Source organism: Ostrea edulis, chromosome 1 (genome assembly GCF_947568905.1).
Source record: "Ostrea edulis chromosome 1, xbOstEdul1.1, whole genome shotgun sequence".
NCBI lineage: Eukaryota > Metazoa > Mollusca > Bivalvia > Ostreida > Ostreidae > Ostrea > Ostrea edulis.
In genome coordinates, this window is record NC_079164.1 from 100,285,936 (window position 1) to 100,308,020 (window position 22,085).

The 22,085-nt window shown below is 36.3% G+C and overlaps 1 protein-coding gene across 2 annotated transcripts; it reads left to right on the top strand.

Annotated features, from left to right (window-relative positions):
- Positions 1-87: 87 nt before the first annotated feature.
- LOC125670270 (argininosuccinate lyase-like) lies at positions 88-21,273 on the top strand. Of its 2 annotated transcripts, none has more exons than XM_056140802.1 (17): positions 88-219; positions 422-506; positions 587-694; positions 797-883; positions 1,248-1,331; positions 4,387-4,541; positions 4,696-4,773; positions 5,313-5,390; positions 6,299-6,351; positions 9,371-9,433; positions 10,196-10,310; positions 10,934-11,018; positions 12,761-12,820; positions 13,039-13,122; positions 15,591-15,671; positions 17,757-17,863; positions 20,531-21,273. In XM_056140802.1, exons 2-17 carry the CDS (start codon positions 501-503, stop codon positions 20,664-20,666), a joined length of 1,380 nt encoding a protein of 459 aa, XP_055996777.1. In that variant the 5' UTR covers positions 88-219; positions 422-500; the 3' UTR covers positions 20,667-21,273. The 2 variants fall into 2 exon arrangements, with proteins under 2 accessions (XP_055996777.1, XP_055996779.1); XM_056140804.1 differs by having other exon boundaries at positions 618-694.
- Positions 21,274-22,085: the final 812 nt, after the last annotated feature.

The window sequence follows — 22,085 nt, forward strand, 5'->3', positions numbered from 1 at the left end:
ACGTTTCATGAACAGGTTTAAAATGGAAGAAAAATATATTGAAAAAATTCAAGACAACTTAGGGACGGAGGAATGTAGTGGTACTTTGGGCTATGTGGGACATCGACCTGGAAAGCTCAGTGGTCAGAGCACCTGAGGAGTAATGCAGGGGTCCCGGGTTCGATTCTCGGACGCGTCCAGCCATTTCTCATTACACTGATGATACTTTCATTGTGCAATGTTATTATAATTATCAAAGAATCTTGAAAAAAAAATAACTGTAAAACAAATCTTTAAAAACACTCTTGTCCTGAAAAAAAAAATCATATAAGGCTATTTGTTGCCAAATTTCCAATTCATTCCGCTTACTTATATTTACCGTCATTTGTATCACGTGATGTAAACAAATTCGCTCAATAACAAACGTGGTTTTTCTCAACAGCCTTGAATCGGACAAATTAGAATTACATTTGCTATTGATTTTCCGTGTCACTTTGAGACTACAGGAGCAAAGGCAAGCCATGGAGGTAATTATCCCCTAGAGATTTTTTTCTTATTTTGGGTTAGGACTAATGAAATTTTGATGTTCATTTTAAATATTTTAAAGAAACAGAAATTATGGGGAGGACGGTTTACAGGTGCTACGGATCCTGTCATGGAGAAGTTCAATGCCTCTATTCAATGCGACAAGAGAATGTGGAGGGAGGACCTACAGGCAAGTAACATGAGAGACAGAGAGAGAGACAGAGAGAGAGAGGGGGGTACATGTACATAGGTGGTTTGGGTGTAAATAATTTGTTGCTGAATTAAATTTCAGGGAAGCAAGGCTTATGTTAAAGCTATTCACAAAGTGGGTTTGGTGACAGAGGAAGAATGCCAATCAATTATAACAGGACTAGATAAGGTAATTAATTAATCTAACTTTGCAGATGATGATTAATTGACATTAATTATCATTGTGTGCACTATAGATCTAGCTGCAGAACTGTAGCTCTCTGAAAATATATTGTGACTGTTCCGTCACAATGTTTTTTCAGAGAGCTACAGTGATCTGCAGCTATGTGCACTAGATACATTCTCACCTCCTTTTGTCTTTCTTCCTCTATGCTCCCCTTTTCTTCTTCTTCCTTTCCATTTTCACCTTCATTTTTATCTTCCATCTCTTATTCTGTCCCCCCCCCCCCCCCATTTATCCTGTATGACATCCTCTACTAATGCAACAATTTTGATGTTCTCTTATTGCCAAACAATAATGTGCTTCCTTTAAGGTTGGTGAAGAATGGGAGTGTGGTGTGTTTGATATTAAGGACTCTGATGAAGACATCCATACTGCCAATGAAAGAAGACTCAAGGTACGTGAAAATTCATGTCTTTTTTAAAAAAAAACATCTTTGATAATATGTCTACAGTAAAATGGTAATTTGACATTCTGGGTAAAGGCAGAGAGACTTTCTATAATTCGGTCTCGTTAACCACAGAGACAAAGTAACTGGGAGAACTGCTGGGGAAAAGTATTGGAAATAAATAGCAGGAGAATCTTCTAGTAATTATGCTAGGTGTGCTATTGATCTGCATGGGAATTAAGGTAATATTTCCTAGAGGAAGAGCTTATCAAACACTGGGATTCAATATTTTCTCCAGAGCAAATAAGACTTGTTGATATTGAACATTTCCAATCCATTAATTGTGAACATGGACAAGTTTCAGATTTAAGGCCACAGGCAACATACATAGAATACTTAATATTCTTTCCCTGAATATTCTCAGAATTTTGCCTTTGTAACATTTCTTCAGATTTGATAACTGAGGTACATTAATTACCAGCATTCTTTGGAAGAAACCAAAAAGATTTTGTTTATTTCAATAGGAAATTTTTTTTGCCCCCGAGATCAAAGATCGGGGGCATATTGTTTTTGTCCTGTCTGTCATTCTGTCTGAAACTTTAACCTTGCTAATAACTTTTGAGCAGTAAGTGGTAGAGCTTTGATATTTCACATGAGTATTCCTTGTGACAAGACCTTTCCATGGGTACCAACATTTTTTACCATTGACTTTGGAGTTTGACCTACTTTTTGAAAACTTTAACCTTGCTAATAACTTTTGAACAGTAAGTGCTAAAGCTTTGATATTTCACATGAGTATTCCTTGTGACAAGACTTTTCCATGGGTACCAAAATTGTTGACCTTATACTTGCACTGTACTGGAACGGCATGCAGGCGGTAATTTCCAATAATCATGGTAAAGATTCATAGAGTATTGACTCATGACATTTATATTGTATCAGTTTACAATTCTCCACATTACCTGAATTCACCACATCCGCTCCTGCAACAGACTACCTCCCTGTTATCAATTATTTCCCCCTGACCCTTGTTGGTTGTTGGGGATTTCAATGAAGAGACATTGAAGGAGAAAGGACCCATTACAACAGTTTTACAGTCCATGGGATTTAACTATCTCATTTCATCGTCAACACAAGGACCATGCTTGGACAACATCTACATCAGGGGTGCATTTTACAAAAGAACTTACAACAAACTTTATATATTGGAATTCTCCCACTTATTGTAAGACAATTAATTCACTCCAAAATAGTGAAGAAATAATGTTGAAATTAAGTTTCAGAAACGTTTTAATTCCTTCTTTTCAACTAATAACTGTGTAATACAATTTAATACTTGCGACTTTTTCGTAAGTTCTTTTGTAAAACGGGCCCCAGATTTATAAAGTCAGCAGATTCAAATGTTTCACCAAATCATTACAGTGATCACTTTTGGGTGTCCTCCATACTTCATATGAAGGTAATTCAATTTTACGTCATCATCAAATTCATATCAAACACAAAGTGTTTTCGTCTTATTCCAGAACCTCATCAATGAAAGTTTTAATAGACAGAACTTGTCATTTTTTAACATAGAAGACCTTAACCATAACATACCAGAGTTTTCATATTTCACATGAATATTCCTTGTGATAAGACCTTTCTGTTGGTACTAAACCTTTTGGCCTTGGCATTTGACCTACTTTTAAAAAATTTGACATTGGTCATAAGTTCTAAATGGTAAATATTAGAGCTTTTATATTGCACATGAGCATTTCTTGTGACAAGATTTTTCTACTGGTACCAAGATATTTGTCCTTGTGACCTTGGCCATCTTTGGAATTGAACCTTATCGGGGGCATTTGTGTTTCATTCATTCATTCATTTTATTCATTCAAACCACAATGGAAATGGTACATGAGGTACAATACAGAAATTTCATGTATCAATACAGAGGAATGTACAAACATCCAACTTATTTTTTAAAAAGACATATAAAGATAAATAAATATGTAGTACAGCTTCAGAAAATGGTATTATAAAAATATCAATGGGTATTTCTAGGTTTTCAACTTTGTTTTGGGGGAAATTGTATTTTTCAATATACAAAGTTCTCAAATTATTTCTCCTAAAAAAAGGAAGTCCAGCATGCGTTAATATACATGTATGTTGTTTACAGTTTCATACTCCTATAATAATATTGGCCTTCAGGAGACTGCATAGTATTAACAATGTATCCCCCCCCCCCCCCCCAAATGTTCTCTGCAAAACTTTATGCATGATTTATGACTGCTGCATGGATAAAAGTTCATGAACAGAGATTGAAACATATTCCTTGTTGCCTGGTTCAGATCACTGTAATTTCACACACAAAAGTTTGAAATAAGTCGTATTTGTAATTCAGTTGAATTTTCACACAAAGTTTGAAATCTTCGTGTCTATTATTTGAATTTTCACACTAAGTTTGAAATCTTAATGTATCAGCAATTCTGTTGAATTTTGGACTGAAACTCTTCAGGTGAGAAGGCTGGTAAATTACCTTTGTCATTAATTGATAAATGCTTTAATTACAAACTTAAATACTTGATATAGGTTTTTCTTGTATGGTATGTATGTTTTGAAATTTGAAGTAATTTCCTCTAACATTGCACTTCTATAATTGTGTTGGCTACTAACAATTTGTTGAGTCCTTACACTGTAAATATATCAATGATCAGATTACAACGGACATCTTTATTTCTGTATATTAACACTGACACATACAAAGAATTAAAATCTTGATCAGTTTTACGCATTGTTTTCAGCAAGTGAGTAGATCCTAAAGTTTAGATTTGTTTTCATTGGACAAAGTTACATATATCTACTAAATCAACTTTGTATTATAAGACCATGCAGTCACAAAATGTACCATTATGATATTCATTTTTTAAACAATTTAATGCCTTATGTGTCAATTTAAGTGACTTTAGTTCACTTTGTGGATTTTGATTCTCCGAGTCTTTTTAAGTTCACTTTAATGAATTAGTGAATTGTTTATGTTAAAGTGAAGTGTTTTAATTAATTCACAATCTGTAATATTGTATAGGAGTTGATTGGTGGTGCAGCTAGCAAACTACACACAGGTCGCAGTCGTAACGACCAGGTCAGCACAGACATGAGGCTATGGATGAAAAATGCCCTCCCTGTACTAGGATCTGAACTTAGGAAATTCTTGAGTGTTTTCATCAACAGGGCCAAACAGTAAATAACATTCACACATGCTCTCAGAAAGATCAGAATTTATAAACTTTTCAGAATACAGATGATACACTGAAATTAATTTAAGAAAAAGTGGCAGTGAATAATTACCACACGTACAACCCTGTGTTTTAGCTACTTTAATTTTTTTCTGTAGGGAAATAGACGTTTTAATGCCAGGTTACACCCACCTTCAGAGAGCTCAACCAATCAGATGGAGCCACTGGCTGCTCAGGTAAACTGGGCCCATAACTAGGATTTTTCACAGGGGGGGGGGGGGGGGGGGTGCAAAAACCTAGGATTTTCAAAAAGAATGTAAATTGTTGGACTGTGGGTGTTTTGATCTGAACAAATGATAAACTGAGTTTATGAAAGATATTGGGGTTAAAAGTAAGGATGTTCCAAAATAGCTGTTCTTGAAAATTAAGGGGTTAAGTACTGTTTTCATGTAAATTTTTGGCTTTGATAGTGCTCAACACTTCAAAAGGCTGTGGGCGCAAACATATCATTTACACACATCCCCCTGATTATGAACCTGAAAATGGTAAATTTGATGCATTATGGGAAGTTTTGTTACTTTTTAGATATTGTGAATGATAACCTTAGGCAATTTTATTTATATACAATTGAAACAGAGGATAGAGTTTTGTATATTTGCGGGAATTGTATTATATGGACGATATGATATAAAATAACTAGCTCTGTTATTAACAATCAATGCATATATTTATAGTAAACAAATGAAGTCTCTAAATTTAATGGGTTTACTAACAGTTATGGATGGATGCTGAAACGTGATCTTGAACGTCTGCAGGGTTTACAGAGTCGAGTCAGCTCACTGACTCTTGGAAGGTAAGCATTTACCCATTACGTCTGCAGGGTTTACAGACTCGAGTCAGCTCACTGACTCTTGGAAGGTAAGCATTTACCCATTACGTCTGCAGGGTTTACAGAGTCGAGTCAGCTCACTGACTCTTGGAAGGTAAGCATTTACCCATTACGTCTGCAGGGTTTACAGAGTCGAGTCAGCTCACTGACTCTTGGAAGGTAAGCATTTACCCATTACGGGGGTAGGGTTTACAGACTCGAGTCAGCTCACTGACTCTTGGAAGGTAAGCATTTACCCATTACGTCTGCAGGGTTTACAGAGTCGAGTCAGCTCACTGACTCTTGGAAGGTAAGCATTTACCCATTACGTCTGCAGGGTTTACAGAGTCGAGTAAGCTCACTGACTCGTGGAAGGTAAGAATTTACCCATTACAGAAGACCTGATTTGGGGAAGGTAAGAATTTTGCCAGATACTAACAGGCTTTGCGGACTCGAGGTAACTCACTGCAGGACTCTGGAAAAGTTAATCATTTCCCGCTTTACCTGAATGTTTGATTTGCTTGACAGAAAAGGGATCTTTTTGATGAGATCGTAAGCATGTTTTGTCAAGGTCATTTTTGTTCCATGGTAATGGTATTTTGGTCCTGTTGACTATTAAAAATTGTTTCTGTAAAGAAAACATGTGCTGCACTGCAGTGAAACCTATTTAATCCACCATGCTCTAGGAGACAAATTCTTGTCAGAATACACTGTGCATTGGAATAAACTATGTAAAAAACCAATGAAAATATGAAATTGAGACTGAAAATAAGGGTCAGAATGCTCAGTGAAACAGATTACACTGGTGTCGGATTAGGCAGGTTTCACTGTATCTGTTAATATATATGAAGAATTACTTTCTTTATATTTTCTGATAAAACTTTATTTTCCAGTGGTGCGTTGGCAGGAAATCCCTTCCCTATAGACAGAAAAACGCTAGCTTCAGGTAGGAAACAAATCATTTATGTAGTACATGGAATTTTGACCTCATTTTAAAAATCTTCTGAATTGAGAACCACTGGGCCAACTTCGGCCCATTGAAATTAAATGACACACACAGTCCTGTAGGTAAAGGGCTTTCAAGTTTGTTCAAATGTAGGGCCAAGTTCATTTTCAAGGGGAGATAATCAGACAATAGTAAAAATTAGGTGGATCTAGTTAAAAATCTTAGAATGAGGTCACAAAGGGGAAGGGCTGAAACTTTTATTGGAATATGTACAGAAACTACTGTAAAATCTTCTCTAGAACCAATCGGATCACGCTCGTCTTTTTCTGTAACCAGAAAGAAGACTTTAGAAGTTTTAACTTCATCCACATGTGTGCTTCCAGCAAATGAATGCATCGATTTGATGCAATCTTTGTGCCAATCCATGTCTGGTTATAAAAGGCTAGAGCCGAATCCCTATAGATTGTGTTATTCAAGTGAAAGATTAATTTTCACCACATATTCAGTTTTGATAGCATTAATGTCTTATTCACTCTAGACTAATGCATAAGCATTCAAGTAGAATTTGATAGTGGTAGAATACCTTAGATATGTAATGATATCTTAGATGCATTTGTTTTAGCCCTAAAGCTTGTTTCATATTGTAACATATGTCTGTTACGTACTTAAGTGTCATAGTAACAGACTCTGATGGTGTCGATTTACATACAAGGTTTATTCAAAGTTACGCAAATAGCCGAGTAGTTATGATTGCTCTGGAACAGCAAAAGAAAATGAAATCATCCTCATGTAGATTTAGTTTAACTCAAATTGTTTCCCTGTGTGTTTGCAAATGTAATGGACCAGACCGGGATTCAACCAGAATCTCTGGTCAGGTACTCTACCAACTGAGCTATCTGGCCACCATCGATCAAACCTGAATGACCGCTACATTTCTCCGTCCTTAAATGTCATCACACTTGAAGACATCAACTAAAGGATCTTAATCCCCTGGCATTTTTACCTGTCAGTTCCAGGGACTGGTCTACGGCACCAAATGTAACAGGAAGGGAGAAAATGTAACGGACCAGACCAGGATTTGAACCCGGGCTCCCTGAATTCTCAAGTCAGGTGCTCTACCAATTGTGCTATCTGGTCACCGGCGATCAAACCCGGCTGACCCCTACACAATGATGCTCTATTATGCAAGTTTGAACCATGCCAGGATAAAGTGTTTCTTGAAATGGACCATGTGTGACCTTCACTATGGTGAAGATTATAGGGATATCTCTGCAAACAGAAACCCTCATTGCCTTCTTTATGTATAAAGAGATTTAAAAAATTATCAGTTGAAAAACTTTTTAAGGGATTCAAATGATATCTAATTTTGATGTAGAGTTAAAGTCCTGACTTACCACTGGTTTTTAGGACCAATATTAGGTGAGCATTGTGGCCCATTGGCCTCTTGTTTTTAGTGTAGTGACCCTTACCAAGGTGGGATCGTTTAAACTGACCGTGATTGAGGCCATTTGTGATTAACAACACATACTTATTGTTTAATGAGTATGTCTGCGTGTGGAAATTTTTGTGATTTGACTCTTGTAGCTGGAATTTCCAATTTCTGCAGTTGCATTCTACCGTTATATGCCAATATATATCTTTATATGTATGTGCGTGTGTATTGCAAGTGAAATTTTGGGGGATTTTTCTTATCTATAAAAATGGACAACCACAAAAAATACTTGTTATGCAGTGCTACAAGTATATAGTTTTTCATTCATTACGCTGTACTGAGAATCGGATATTGTATTTATATACATGTATATAGTTTTTCTTTCATTATGCTTTACTGAGAATTGGATGTTGTATTTATATACGTGTATATAGCTTTTCATTCATTACGCCGTACTGAGAATCGGATGTTGTATTTATATACATGTATATAGTTTTTCATTCATTACGCCGTACTGAGAATCGGATGTTGTATTTATATACATGTATATAGTTTTTCATTCATTACGCCGTACTGAGAATCGGATGTTGTATTTATATACATGTTTATAGTTTTTCATTCATTACGCCGTACTGAGAATCAGATATTGTATATATATACATGTATATAGTTTTTATACGCCCGTCTTAAGACGGGATGTATTATGGTATGGCGTTCATGTCCGTCCGTCTGTCCGTCCGTCTGTTAGCTTTTTCGTGTCCGACCCGTAACTTAAATACTACAAGGCATAGAATCATCAAACTTTGTCTGTAGATACATCTTGGGTAGAAGGTGTGTCGCACATTAAAACCAGGTCACTGTGACTTTTCATTAAGAAGATATCCGTCTGTCCGTCCGTCTGTTAGCTTTTTCGTGTCCGACCCGTAACTTAAATACTACAAGGCCTAGAATCATCAAACTTTGTCTGTAGATACATCTTGGGTAGAAGGTGTGTCGCACATTAAAATCAGGTCACTGTGACTTTTCATTAAGAAGATATGGCCATATATGGCAAAAACTTGTCTGGCTTATAACTTGAAAACTATTAGACCTAGAATCACCAAAATTGGTCAACTAATGCATCTTAGGTAGAAGGTGTGTTTCATCCTACTTTAAGGTCACTGTGACATTTAATTAAGTTGATATAAAAAAAAATGTTTTAATGGGTACAATCTATACTGTTAACAATATGTGACGGGCGTATCATGTGCCGTGGCGGTGCACTTTATTCATTCATTTCGCTGTACTGAGAATCGGATATTGTATATATATACATGTTTATAGTTTTTCATTCATTACGCCGTACTGAGAATCAGATATTGTATATATATACATGTATATAGTTTTTCATTCATTTCGCTGTACTGAGAATCGGATATTGTATATATATACATGTATATAGTTTTTCATTCATTTTGCTGTACTGAGAATCGGATATTGTATATATATATACATGTATATAGTTTTTCATTCATTTCGCTGTACTGAGAATCGGATATTGTATATACCTGGTACTAACACGACCTTGGATTTTGTATTTACTAACAGACCTTGGATTCATGGATGTTTCTGGAAACAGCTTGGATGCTGTGAGTGATCGAGACTTTGTAGGTAGGTTTCCTTGGTAACAGTGTGTTGTTTTTTATCTGTAAATTCATACATGTATTTCACTGCCACCTATTACATCCTGCTGGATACTCCATGCTTGTTTTTTATCCGTGAGTTTGTATTGCATCTTGCTGGATACTCAATGCTTGTTTTTTATCCGTGAGTTTGTATTGCATCTTGCTGGATACTCAATGCTTGTTTTTTATCCGTGAGTTTGTATTGCATCTTGCTGGATACTCAATGCTTGTTTTTTATCCGTGAGTTTGTATTACATCCTATTGGATACTCAATGCTTTGTCTCTGGTTTGTATTGTTTGCATATATAGGCTGTGTGTGTGTAAGTGTGTAAGGGCTAAAAAGTAACTTTCCATCTATATTGTATACTAAAATGAAAAATTGTCCTTTTACATACATAACTTGCAGTGAAACATTTTGCTATCCATATTTTTATACCCCTGGATAATGATCGAAGTGTGGAGATATATTACTTTTGTCTGTCTGTGTATTTCTGCAACTTTAACCTTGATCATCTGCAGACATTAGAATCGTCCTCTCTCGGCTTGTCACAAATGTATCTTGTTTTTCTAAATGCTTTCTCAGTATAATAATCGAAGTTATAATAGCTAGCTATAGTAGAGTACTAGATAGTCAAAATCTGAATATAACCGTAATATAAATAGTGGAACTGTAATTAGAAGCACCAAAAAAAAAACCACTGCTAGAATCCTGCAATCCAAAAAATCTCTCTTTTTTCATTCTACGTAGCGGAGTTTTTGTTTTGGGCCTCTTTGGTGGGGACACACCTGAGTCGATGGGCCGAGGACCTCATCTTATACAGCTCTAAGGAGTTTGGCTTTGTGACTCTGGCTGATGCCTATAGGTACGAAACTAGTGTTAATTTCAATATATACGTGACGTGTTTCGTATTGCATATCATACACTAGTGTTAATTTCAATATATACGTGACGTGTTTCGTATTGCATATCATACACTAGTGTTAATTTCAATATATACGTGACGTGTTTCGTATTGCATATCATACACTAGTGTTAATTTCAATATATACGTGACGTGTTTCGTATTGCATATCATACACTAGTGTTAATTTCAATATATACGTGACGTGTTTCGTATTGCATATCATACACTAGTGTTAATTTCAATATATACGTGACGTGTTTCGTATTGCATATCATACACTAGTGTTAATTTCAATATATACGTGACATGTTTCGTATTGCATATCATACACTAGTGTTAATTTCAATATATACGTGACGTGTTTCGTATTGCATATCATACACTACAAAAAGCTTAAAATGGGGATCTATGGTGTGTATGTTTGATTAAATCAGAAGAATCAGTCTTTTATAAGATACATAGACTAAGGTGCTGCTTAGCATCATTTTCTGAAGTCTCAATTCTCTATTCCGAGATACATGTGCATTGATATGGTAAAATATTCAAATGTTGTGTGATGTTTTTGATATTTATACCTCTAGTACAGGCAGTAGTCTTATGCCTCAAAAGAAGAATGCAGACAGTTTGGAGCTGATCAGGGGCAAATCTGGCAGGATGTTTGGTCAGGTTAGCACACCATTAGATTACTAGATCAATGCACTGGGAAATGTATATAAGTCAAATATTGAAAGAAAACACAGTGTTTTTTACGCAGGCCCTATTCCATGCAGTGTATTGCAACATCACATAGGCATGTCTGTACCAAAGGTTTGGCCAAATAAGAATTTCACAGTTTCTATTACAAAATATAGGCAACAGAATTTTATATACTATTACTTATTTGGTTTATTACTGACTGTCTACAGAAATTTGTCGGGTTGTTGAAGTCCATAGAAGGCATGGTAAATATGTCTTGAATAAAGCTTGATCTGTGTTTTAAGTAAGTTAGATATATGCCAAGTATACTCTCTCAACTTAAATCAAAATAATTCCAATGTTATCTATTACGATTGTTTTGATTGGATAAAAATAAAGCTGAACAAGAGTTTACACATCAATAAATCCTAAATGCAATGTATTCATATGCACCTGTAAACAAATAACGTAGTGCGGGGAAACTATTCAAATTTTTGGAATTGTTGATACAGTGAATAACTTGGAATTATAAGAATTCTGTGAATCATGCTAGCGATTCACAGAGAATTTGCCTCAAATCCAAATACGTTCATATTGACCATGAAGAGCTTAAAAGTGCTGTTTATTTCTTATATTCATATTCATTTACTAAATCACCATTTGTTTACATTGCTTGTATAAGTCAGAAAATATTTTGTTGCATAAAACGAACTCCTAAGATGCACCTATGTCATAGTTGTATCTTGACGTACGTCAAAACATAGACATGACGTCACACTTTACACTGCCCTTTATCAACATTGCACGGTGCACTGTATTTCGGAGCTAGGAGACCACAAGATTGGGATGATAATCCACGTAAGTTCACAATCTTAATCTGGGGTGTGACTTTGCGAGATCTTTGTAACACATATTGTATTTTTTCAAATCATTACGCTCTCTCAGTTGCGTGCTTTAAGTTAGTTCATAATCCGTTCATAGTCAATATGAACAGATTATGTCGAGTGCTGAAATTGGTTGGTTCATAGAGGAAAATGCGATTTGTAATATGAATATTATGTAATGAATAAGACCTTTTCCTGCCTTTATAAAAAAAACTTGATAACTGTTCATCCAGATTATTGCTTAGAAAAAGATATGCTAACAATTGAGCAAACTGAAATTAATATATATTGCGTATTGTTAGAAGATAAAACATGTATTTGAATATGAATATGCTCGAAGCATGGGCTGTATGTTTTCTGAAAGAAAACCCCCCTGAATTTATGAATTTTTTCATTAATTTTGGCATTTTTGGTAATTTTATGTCAACTTCACGCTCCTGACACAGTCCTGTAATACAACAGAAAACAATTTTGGATCAAATTAAATGTAGTTTGGGTTTGCTTATACATTCCTTATTTGAATGCCAGATTTTGGGACTGTTACTGTAATAATCCATTTTTGGGGCCAGAAGACCTGCTTCTTTCTGTAGACAGTCGGTAATAAACCTAGCTAGTAAGTGTTTTGTTTTGTTGAGGACCAATATGTTTTGTAAATATGTACATATGAAAGAAATGCAGTTAAAAAGACATTCCAGATGCCTTGTTGCCGTCAAATTTTTGCTACTCACCATTTAAAGAAATTTAGATGACAATCACGTGAAACATTTTACCCAGTAACAGAGCATCAGTCCAAGGGAAAAGAAATAAGTATATTAGTAATAGGTATGATTTTTGTTTTTTATTTGATAGTGTTCTGGGTTTCTCATGACATTGAAGGGGATACCCAGTACTTATAACAAAGATTTACAGGTAAGATGAGATAGAAATGTACATATCTTCCTTAAAGGTGAACTGATATTGACCTTTCAGTATACTAACATTGAATTTCTAAGCTGGAATATATGTGAATTCTACGACAGATCATGTTCCATTGCATACTGTAATAGCGGTCATTTACGCTGAGGGTTAAGTGCGCATTTTCCATGTTTACAATATTTATGGTTCGTTTTAATTCTCTTGGACTACAGGAAGACAAGGAGTCCATGTTTGATGTATATGACACTTTACTGGGTGTTGTCAAGGTGGCCACAGGTGTTCTCTCTACCTTAAAGGTAAGTATCACCCTCAGAAAATCTCTCTACCTTACAGGTAAGTATCACCCTCAGAAAATCTCTCTACCTTAAAGGTAAGTATCACCCACAGAAAATCTCTCTACCTTAAAGGTAAGTATCACCCACAGAAAATCTCCCAACCTTACAGGTAGCTATCACCCTCTCCCAAGTATCACCCTTAGAAAATCTCCCAACCTTACAGGTAAGTATCACTCTCAGAAAATCTCCCAACCTTACAGGTAACTATCACCCTCTCCCAAGTATCACCCTCAGAAAATCTCCCAACCTTACAGGTAAGTATCACTCTCAGAAAATCTCCCAACCTTACAGGTAACTATCACCCTCTCCCAAGTATCACCCTCAGAAAATCTCCCAACCTTACAGGTAAGTATCACCCTCAGAAAATCTCCCAACCTTACAGGTAAGTATCACCCTCAGAAAATCTCTCTACCTTAAAGGTAAGTATCACCCTCAGAAAATCTCTCTACCTTAAAGGTAAGTATCACCCACAGAAAATTTCTCTACCTTACAGGTAAGTATCACCCTCAGAAAATCTCTCTACCTTAAAGGTAAGTATCACCCTCAGAAAATCTCTCTACCTTAAAGGTAAGTATCACCCACAGAAAATCTCCCAACCTTACAGGTAAGTATCACTCTCAGAAAATCTCCCAACCTTACAGGTAGCTATCACCCTCTCCCAAATCTCCCAAGTATCACCCTTAGAAAATCTCCCAACCTTACAGGTAAGTATCACTCTCAGAAAATCTCCCAACCTTACAGGTAACTATCACCCTCTCCCAAGTATCACCCTCAGAAAATCTCCCAACCTTACAGGTAAGTATCACTCTCAGAAAATCTCCCAACCTTACAGGTAACTATCACCCTCTCCCAAGTATCACCCTCAGAAAATCTCCCAACCTTACAGGTAAGTATCACTCTCAGAAAATTTCCCAACCTTACAGGTAGCTATCACCCTCTCCCAAGTATCACCCTCAGAAAATCTCCCAACCTTGCAGGTAAGTATCACCCTCAGAAAATCTCCCAACCTTACAGGTAACTATCACCCTCAGAAAACCTCCCAACCTTGCAGGTAACTATAACCCTCAGAAAAATTTCTCCACCTTACAGGTAAGTACAAGGGCTGTTTGATATGTAATGTGTAATTGTACCACTGCGCGATAACGCTTTGCACAATTTTGTGGATGATGATACTCTTCAATAGCTCTATTCAGTACCTTTCCAATGGTATAAACACGAGCCTTCAGCTCCACATCGTTATAAACTTATAGTCATTTCAATAGAGCCAGTCGTTGACCACTATTGTAAAAATGGTTGGGAAAAGGGTTGAGAATATTGAAGAAAGTTCACACAAAACTCAGTCATTCGGTAATGCAGATTTTTACTGAATTGGGGGAAGTTTATGGGTCTGATAAGGTATCTTAATTATGAGACAGTTCGTAGGTGGAGAAAGAAATTTTTGACTGGCACAGAGTCCGTCAAAGATGCAGCAAAATCTGGCCGACTGTTGGCATATCGCTATCACGGGTGCATTTCATTTTGAAAGTACGAAAGATTACTGCCAGATGGATACCACATATATTGACAGTTGACCAAAAACGGGTACGAGTACAAGCTGCTAAGCAATTGCTCAAAATGTTTCCCAAATTTAATCAAAGACAATTTGCAAACATTGTTACTGGTGACAAAACATGGGTTCACTATTTCGAACCAGTAAGAAAAATTGGAAACAAAATATGGCTAACTAAACACGGTAGAAGGCCTTTAGTTGCCAAAAGAACCATAAGCACAAAGAAGGTTCTTTATTGCATATTCTTCTCATGTGATGGTATAGCCGTACATATTCCGGTGTCGAAGGGCAAAAATGTTACAGGTCAGTATTACCAAGATGTTATAATACTAAAAAAGCTCAAGAAATATTATCATAAACGACGCCCTGTGTCAGGATTTAGGCATGTTCATCTACTTCACGATAATGCTCCATCACATACATCTGAGCCTGTGAAGCAATTTTTCAAGTCGGAGAAGGTTACTGTCTTGCCACACCCACCATACTCTCCAGATCTAGCCCCATGCAACTTTTTCCTTTTTCCAAAACTTAAAAAGTTCTTATCTGGTCGTCGTTACAAGTCCCGACAAGCCCTTGGCTCAGCCATCAGTCATTGACTCAGAGATCTACCTAAATCAGCGTACCGTGACACATTTCAGAAATGGATTCAGAGATTGAAATTACATGTATGTATTTCAAACCGCGAAGAATACTTTAAGGGATGTAATGTTCATTTCACTATTTGAGTCGAATGCTTTTCAGATATCGTACAATACACATTACACATCGAACAGCCCTCGTATCACCCTCAGAAAATATCATCATTATGCATCCTGCCTATATATACTGTCTGTTCCACTTGATATAGAATCTCACTCATAGACATTCTTTATATATCTAGATAGATGCAGAGAGAATGAGGCAGGCCTTGAGCCCAGAAATGCTGGCCACAGATATAGCATATTACTTAGTGAGGAAAGGGGTAAGCTATATTACTTAGTGAGGAATGGGGTAAGCTATATTACTTAGTGAGGAATGAGGTAAGCTATATTACTTAGTAAGGAATGGGATAAGCTATATTACTTAGTGAGGAATGGGGTAAGCTATATTACTTAGTGAGGAATGGGGTATTACTTAGTGAGGAATGGGGTATTACTTAGTGAGGAATGGGGTAAGCTGTATTACTTAGTGAGGAATGGGGTAAGCTGTATTACTTAGTAAGGAATGGGGTAAGCTATATTACTTAGTGAGGAATGGGGTAAGCTATATTACTTAGTAAGGAATGAGGTAAGCTGTATTACTTAGTGAGGAATGGGGTAAGCTATATTACTTAGTGAGGAATGGGGTAAGCTATATTACTTAGTGAGGAAAGGGGTAAGCTGTATTACTTAATGAGGAATGGGGTAAGCTATATTACTTAGTGAGGAATGGGGTAAGCTGTATTAGTGAGGAATGGGGTAAGCTGTATTACTTAGTAAGGAATGGGGTAAGCTATATTACTTAGTGAGGAATGGGGTAAGCTATATTACTTAGTGAGGAATGGGGTAAGCTATATTACTTAGTGAGGAAAGGGGTAAGCTGTATTACTTAATGAGGAATGGGGTAAGCTATATTACTTAGTGAGGAATGGGGTAAGCTGTATTAGTGAGGAAAGGGGTAAGCTGTATTACTTAGTGAGGAATGGGGTAAGCTGTATTACTTAGTGAGGAATGGGGTATTACTTAGTGAGGAATGGGGTAAGCTATATTACTTAGTGAGGAATGGGGTAAGCTGTATTAGTGAGGAATGGGGTAAGCTGTATTACTTAGTGAGGAATGGGGTAAGCTATATTACTTAGTGAGGAATGGGGTAAGCTATATTACTTAGTGAGGAAAGGGGTAAGCTGTATTACTTAATGAGGAATGGGGTAAGCTATATTACTTAGTGAGGAATGGGGTAAGCTGTATTAGTGAGGAAAGGGGTAAGCTGTATTACTTAGTGAGGAATGGGGTAAGCTGTATTACTTAGTGAGGAATGGGGTAAGCTATATTACTTAGTGAGGAATGGGGTAAGCTGTATTAGTGAGGAATGGGGTAAGCTGTATTACTTAGTAAGGAATGGGGTAAGCTATATTACTTAGTGAGGAATGGGGTAAGCTATATTACTTAGTGAGGAATGGGGTAAGCTATATTACTTAGTGAGGAATGGGGTATTACTTAGTGAGGAATGGGGTATTACTTAGTGAGGAATGGGGTAAGCTGTATTACTTAATGAGGAATGGGGTAAGCTGTATTACTTAGTAAGGAATGGGGTAAGCTATATTACTTAGTGAGGAATGGGGTAAGCTATATTACTTAGTGAGGAATGGGGTAAGCTATATTACTTAGTGAGGAATGGGGTAAGCTATATTACTTAGTGAGGAAAGGGGTAAGCTGTATTACTTAATGAGGAATGGGGTAAACTATATTACTTAGTGAGGAATGGGGTAAGCTGTATTAGTGAGGAATGGGGTAAGCTGTATTACTTAGTAAGGAATGGGGTAAGCTATATTACTTAGTGAGGAATGGGGTAAGCTATATTACTTAGTGAGGAATGGGGTAAGCTGTATTACTTAGTGAGGAAAGGGGTAAGCTGTATTACTTAGTGAGGAATGGGGTAAGCTATATTACTTAGTGAGGAATGGGGTAAGCTATATTACTTAGTAAGGAATGGGGTAAGCTATATTACTTAGTGAGGAATGGGGTAAGCTATATTTGTGTGTAGAAATAATGCATTGGTAATTTTTTCATGATACAGCAGAATATGGTTACAGTGAATATGCTTATAATGAATTCAAACTTACAGCGAAGTGATTTTCATTCCCTGTAGTTTTAATACACATTATGACCTTATTTGATACAATGAATCACTTTATAACAAATCAAAATTGGTTGTCCCCCAGCACATCACCATAAGCATGTTTTACTGTATTCAAATTTTAACAGCTTTATTGACAGATAGAAGTGAGAGTCTTAGTACATGTACATGTATCAGGATGTATCACATTCCCTATATCTGGTCTATTGTTGACCTCTTTCATTTCCTGTAGACCCCGTTCCGCGAGGCTCATGGTTTATCAGGCATGTGTGTAGCCCTGGCAGAGAAGAACCAGTGCTCTCTATCAGATCTGACACTGAAAGACTTCAAATCTGTCAGGTAATTAAATAATTGAATGATATTTACACTAATATTTTTATTTATAAAAAGAGTGTATTGATAGCATGCACAACGAATGGCCCAGGACCGCTCACATAATGAGCTCTAAAGATTGTGGAAGGAAAAAAATTCAAGTTACATATTATAAATTGTAAAGACTTTTCAGAGTAACAAAATCCTCCCTTCCTAGCTGTCTTCCTTTTTTATCTCACAAAGAAACAGTGCGTTGAATTGAGATTATAAACTTACGTTGATTACCTCAATCTGCAATTTCATCCCAGTCTGATGATCCGCCGTGCATTGGATATAAGTAGACCTGTGTATAGATGTATATGAAATGTGATATCGATCATAGCTGGGGAATAAGTAGGCCTGTATATAGATGTATATGAAATGTGATATCAATCATAGCTGGGGAATAAGTAGGCCTGTGTATAGATGTATATGAAATGTAATATCAATCATAGCTGGGGAATAAGTAGGCCTGTTTATAGATGTATATGAAATGTAATATCGATCATAGCTGGGGAATAAGTAGGCCTGTATATAGATGTATATGAAATGTGATATCAATCATAGCTGGGGAAAGAATATAGATGTGAGGACCCGGATTTTGTTTGGTATCATCATACAACAGAGGAAGTGGTGGATATAATTTGTGCAACAGAAAATACAGATCTCTGTTGTTGTTTTCCTTTTATTAGCTCACCTAAGCCAAAGGCTTAAGTGAGCTTTTCTGATCAAAATTTGTCCGTTGTCTTTCGTAGTCGTCAGCGTAAACTCTTCACATTTTCATCTTCTTCTCCAGAACCACCAGGCCAATTTCAACCAAACTTGGCACAAAGCATCCCCGGGTGAAGGGGATTCAAGTTTGTTCAAATGAAAGGCCATATCTTTTTCAAAGGGGAGATAATCACAAAAATGCAAAAATAGGGTGGGGTCATTAAAAAATCTTCTCAAGAATCACTGGGTCAGAGAAGCTGAAATTGTCATGAAAGCTTCCTGACATTGTGCAGATTCAAGTTTGTGAAAATCATGACTCCTGGGAGTAGGATTGGCCACAATAGGGGATCAAAGTTTTACACACTAATATATAGAAACATCTTTAAAAAATTTCTTATAAAGAATCATTGGGCCAAAGAAGTTTACATTTACATAAAAGCTTCCTGACATAGTGCAGATTCAAGTTTTTAAAAATCATAGCCCCTGGGGGTAGGTTGGGGCCACAATAGGGATCAAAGCTTTACATGTGAATATACATGAAAAATCTTAAGATATTGACCAAGGTGACTTGATTGAGCGAGTAGGAAAATAGGAACTGCTCATGTTCAGTTTCCAGTTTAAACTCTGGTGATACTAAACATGGTTACACCCACCCACCCCTCCTTATAGGTATACTGTTAGTTTATCTTGCACACACATACAATATGAAAATCAACCAAACCGGATAATTATGCCGATGTCAAGCATTGCAGTTCATACTTTCATGTATTTTCAAAACTGAAATTATTTTTTATATTTACATTCTACTTTCATTTCTGTCAGAATTTCAATCATTAAATAGAGGTACTTATGCGCATAACTATATCACATTAATAAGAAAATGGCTATTATTATATTTGTAAAGATATCAAAGCAAAAAACATTAATTGGATAAAGTAAATATTTGAGCAATTTCCATGCAACAACAACCAAAAAAAAAAAAAAAAAACAAGATCAGAAATGAAACCGCCTTCCACCAATGTTGTTGCGTTGAACTCGGTATGTTCTATGGTCATTATAACAATAAAGTTCGTCAATACAACCTATCATAGGGTCAAATGCTGTCTGACATGTTTCATACCGATTGTTAGGCCGTTCTTGGCACACTGATTTTGACTACGAATAACTCCATTTACCTGATCAGGATATAGGGCTCACGGCGGGTGTGACCGGTCGACAGGGGATGCTTACTCCTCCTAAGCACCTGATCCCACCTCTGGTGTGTCCAGGGGTCCGTGTTTGCCCAACTATCTATTTTGGATTGCTTATAGGAGTTATGGGATTGATCACTGTTCGTTATCTTCACCTTTGATATGTGCATATGAGAATTAGTATATATTTATTGAGGATGATCAATGCCTTATTTTATTATCTCATCATGCTATGATTGCACTACAGGTTTTCCCTGTTTTCTTTAAATTAGATTTAAAATTCTATTGCCGAGGCAATATCAGGCGTGTTTATAGGAGATCGATGGATTAAAGGTTCAACTCAACCCCCCCCCCCCCCCCCCCCCCTTGAGCTTGATAGACAATGAATTTACATATTTGTCCTTTTTTATGCGCTCCCAGTTGTACATGTAAAATACTAAATGACCCCATAAAAATGCAAGGGATGTAATCCACTCCCTGGGGGGAAAATCTGGGCATACATGCTGTATATACATGTACCTATGCTCACTATAACGGTAGCACCATCAACTTGATTTTTTCCCCCTTTTTTTTGGACAATTAGGAAACAATTTACTCAAATTTAAAACCCAAGAAAAATGACGATATATTACTCTTGAACAGTAAAAATTCATATCACATGACAAATTTGGGTATGCTAGTTACTCTTCTGCGGCTTTGATGCTTAGAAGTTAATCTGACTTTAGTTTTGATGATTAAACTTTCTCTCTTACAGTGACCAGTTCACGGAGGACATCTTGTGTATCTGGGACTACGAGAAATCTGTCGATCAATACAACGTGTACGGAGGAACAGGGAAAGGAAGTGTGATGTCACAAATAGAGAACTTACAAACCTGGCTAAACCAATAAAGACAAAGCGTGACGTCACAAATAGAGAACTTACAAACCTGGCTAAACCAATAAAGACAAAGTGTGACGTCACAAATAGAAAACTTACAAACCAGGATAAATCATGATCAATAATATTTTTAAAAGTGTGACGTCACAAACAGAGAACTTACAAAGCCGGCTAAATCGATCAAAGCATGTGTGGCATCACAAATGGATAACTTACAAACCTGGATAAATCAATAAAAAAAATACGTGTGACGTCAAAAAATACAGACCTTACAAACCTGGCTAAATCAATAAAAACGTGTGGCATCACAAATACAGAATTTACAAACCTGGCTAGATCAATAAAGACAAACTGTGGCATCACAAATACAGAATTTACAAACCTGGCTAATAAAATAAAGAGAAATTGTTGCATTACAGTCAGAGGACTATAGACCTGGCTAATAAAATAAAAAGAAATTGTTGCATTACAATCAGAGGACTATAGACCTGGCTAATAAAATAAAGAGTCAGATAAGGGTCATGTCAAAAGGTATTTTATTGATCATGAAGAGGGACATATTAATTAAACTTTGAGTCATGGCCATATCAAATCTTGTAAATAAAAAAGAAAAAGATCCAGAAAGTACGCATCATGCACAATGTACGACAACGTGTTCTCACCCCACAAATATACATGTACAACATGTTGTGGAGTCGTCAGTTTCCGACACCTCACTTGTACCAGGGAAATTCCTTAAGTCGATTCAGAATGAAATTCTAAACTCTAATCTGGGGAATATAACTCAGGGAAATTCCTTAAGTCGATTCAGAATGAAATTCTAAACTCTAATCTGGGGAATATAACTCAGGGAAATTCCTTAAGTCGATTCAGAATGAAATTCTAAACTCTAATCTGGGGAATATAACTCAGGGAAATTCCTTAAGTCGATTCAGAATGAAATTCTAAACTCTAATCTGGGGAATATAACTCAGGGAAATTCCTTAAGTCAATTCAGAATGAAATTCTAAACTCTATTATGGGGAATATAACTCTTTGATACATTTTATCCTCGGTAACAAACGCACTGATTCATCCAATATATAGCATTTACCCAACAGTACAAAATGTTGTTAATAGAAATTTTCTTCAACAAGAAACAATTGGACACCAAATCACTTTGTGGTTTGTTTCCCTATTTCACCCACTGAATTGGATAAAATAAAGGAGCCAGTCCATAAAATCAAAGCTTTGCATTGATTCAGATGATACTCCGGGAATTTCTATTGACTTGCAGAAGGCGGGTCTTCAATCGGCTGACAATACAACAAAACATGATCAAGATGGAAAATCTTCTGACGATCATTCGGATTTTCATGATCTTTGTAAAATTGTAACATGCGCATTTTTAAAAGTTGAACACAATGTCATCAGCTAAAAAGATTCATTAT

Excerpts from the sequence above, each read along its gene's own strand:
- LOC125670270 (XM_056140802.1), top strand. Across the intron at positions 695-796 it reads TGTGGAGGGAGGACCTACAG|GGAAGCAAGGCTTATGTTAA; the intron begins GCAAGTAACATG and ends ATTAAATTTCAG. Across the intron at positions 4,542-4,695 it reads TTCATCAACAGGGCCAAACA|GGAAATAGACGTTTTAATGC; the intron begins GTAAATAACATT and ends TTTTTTCTGTAG.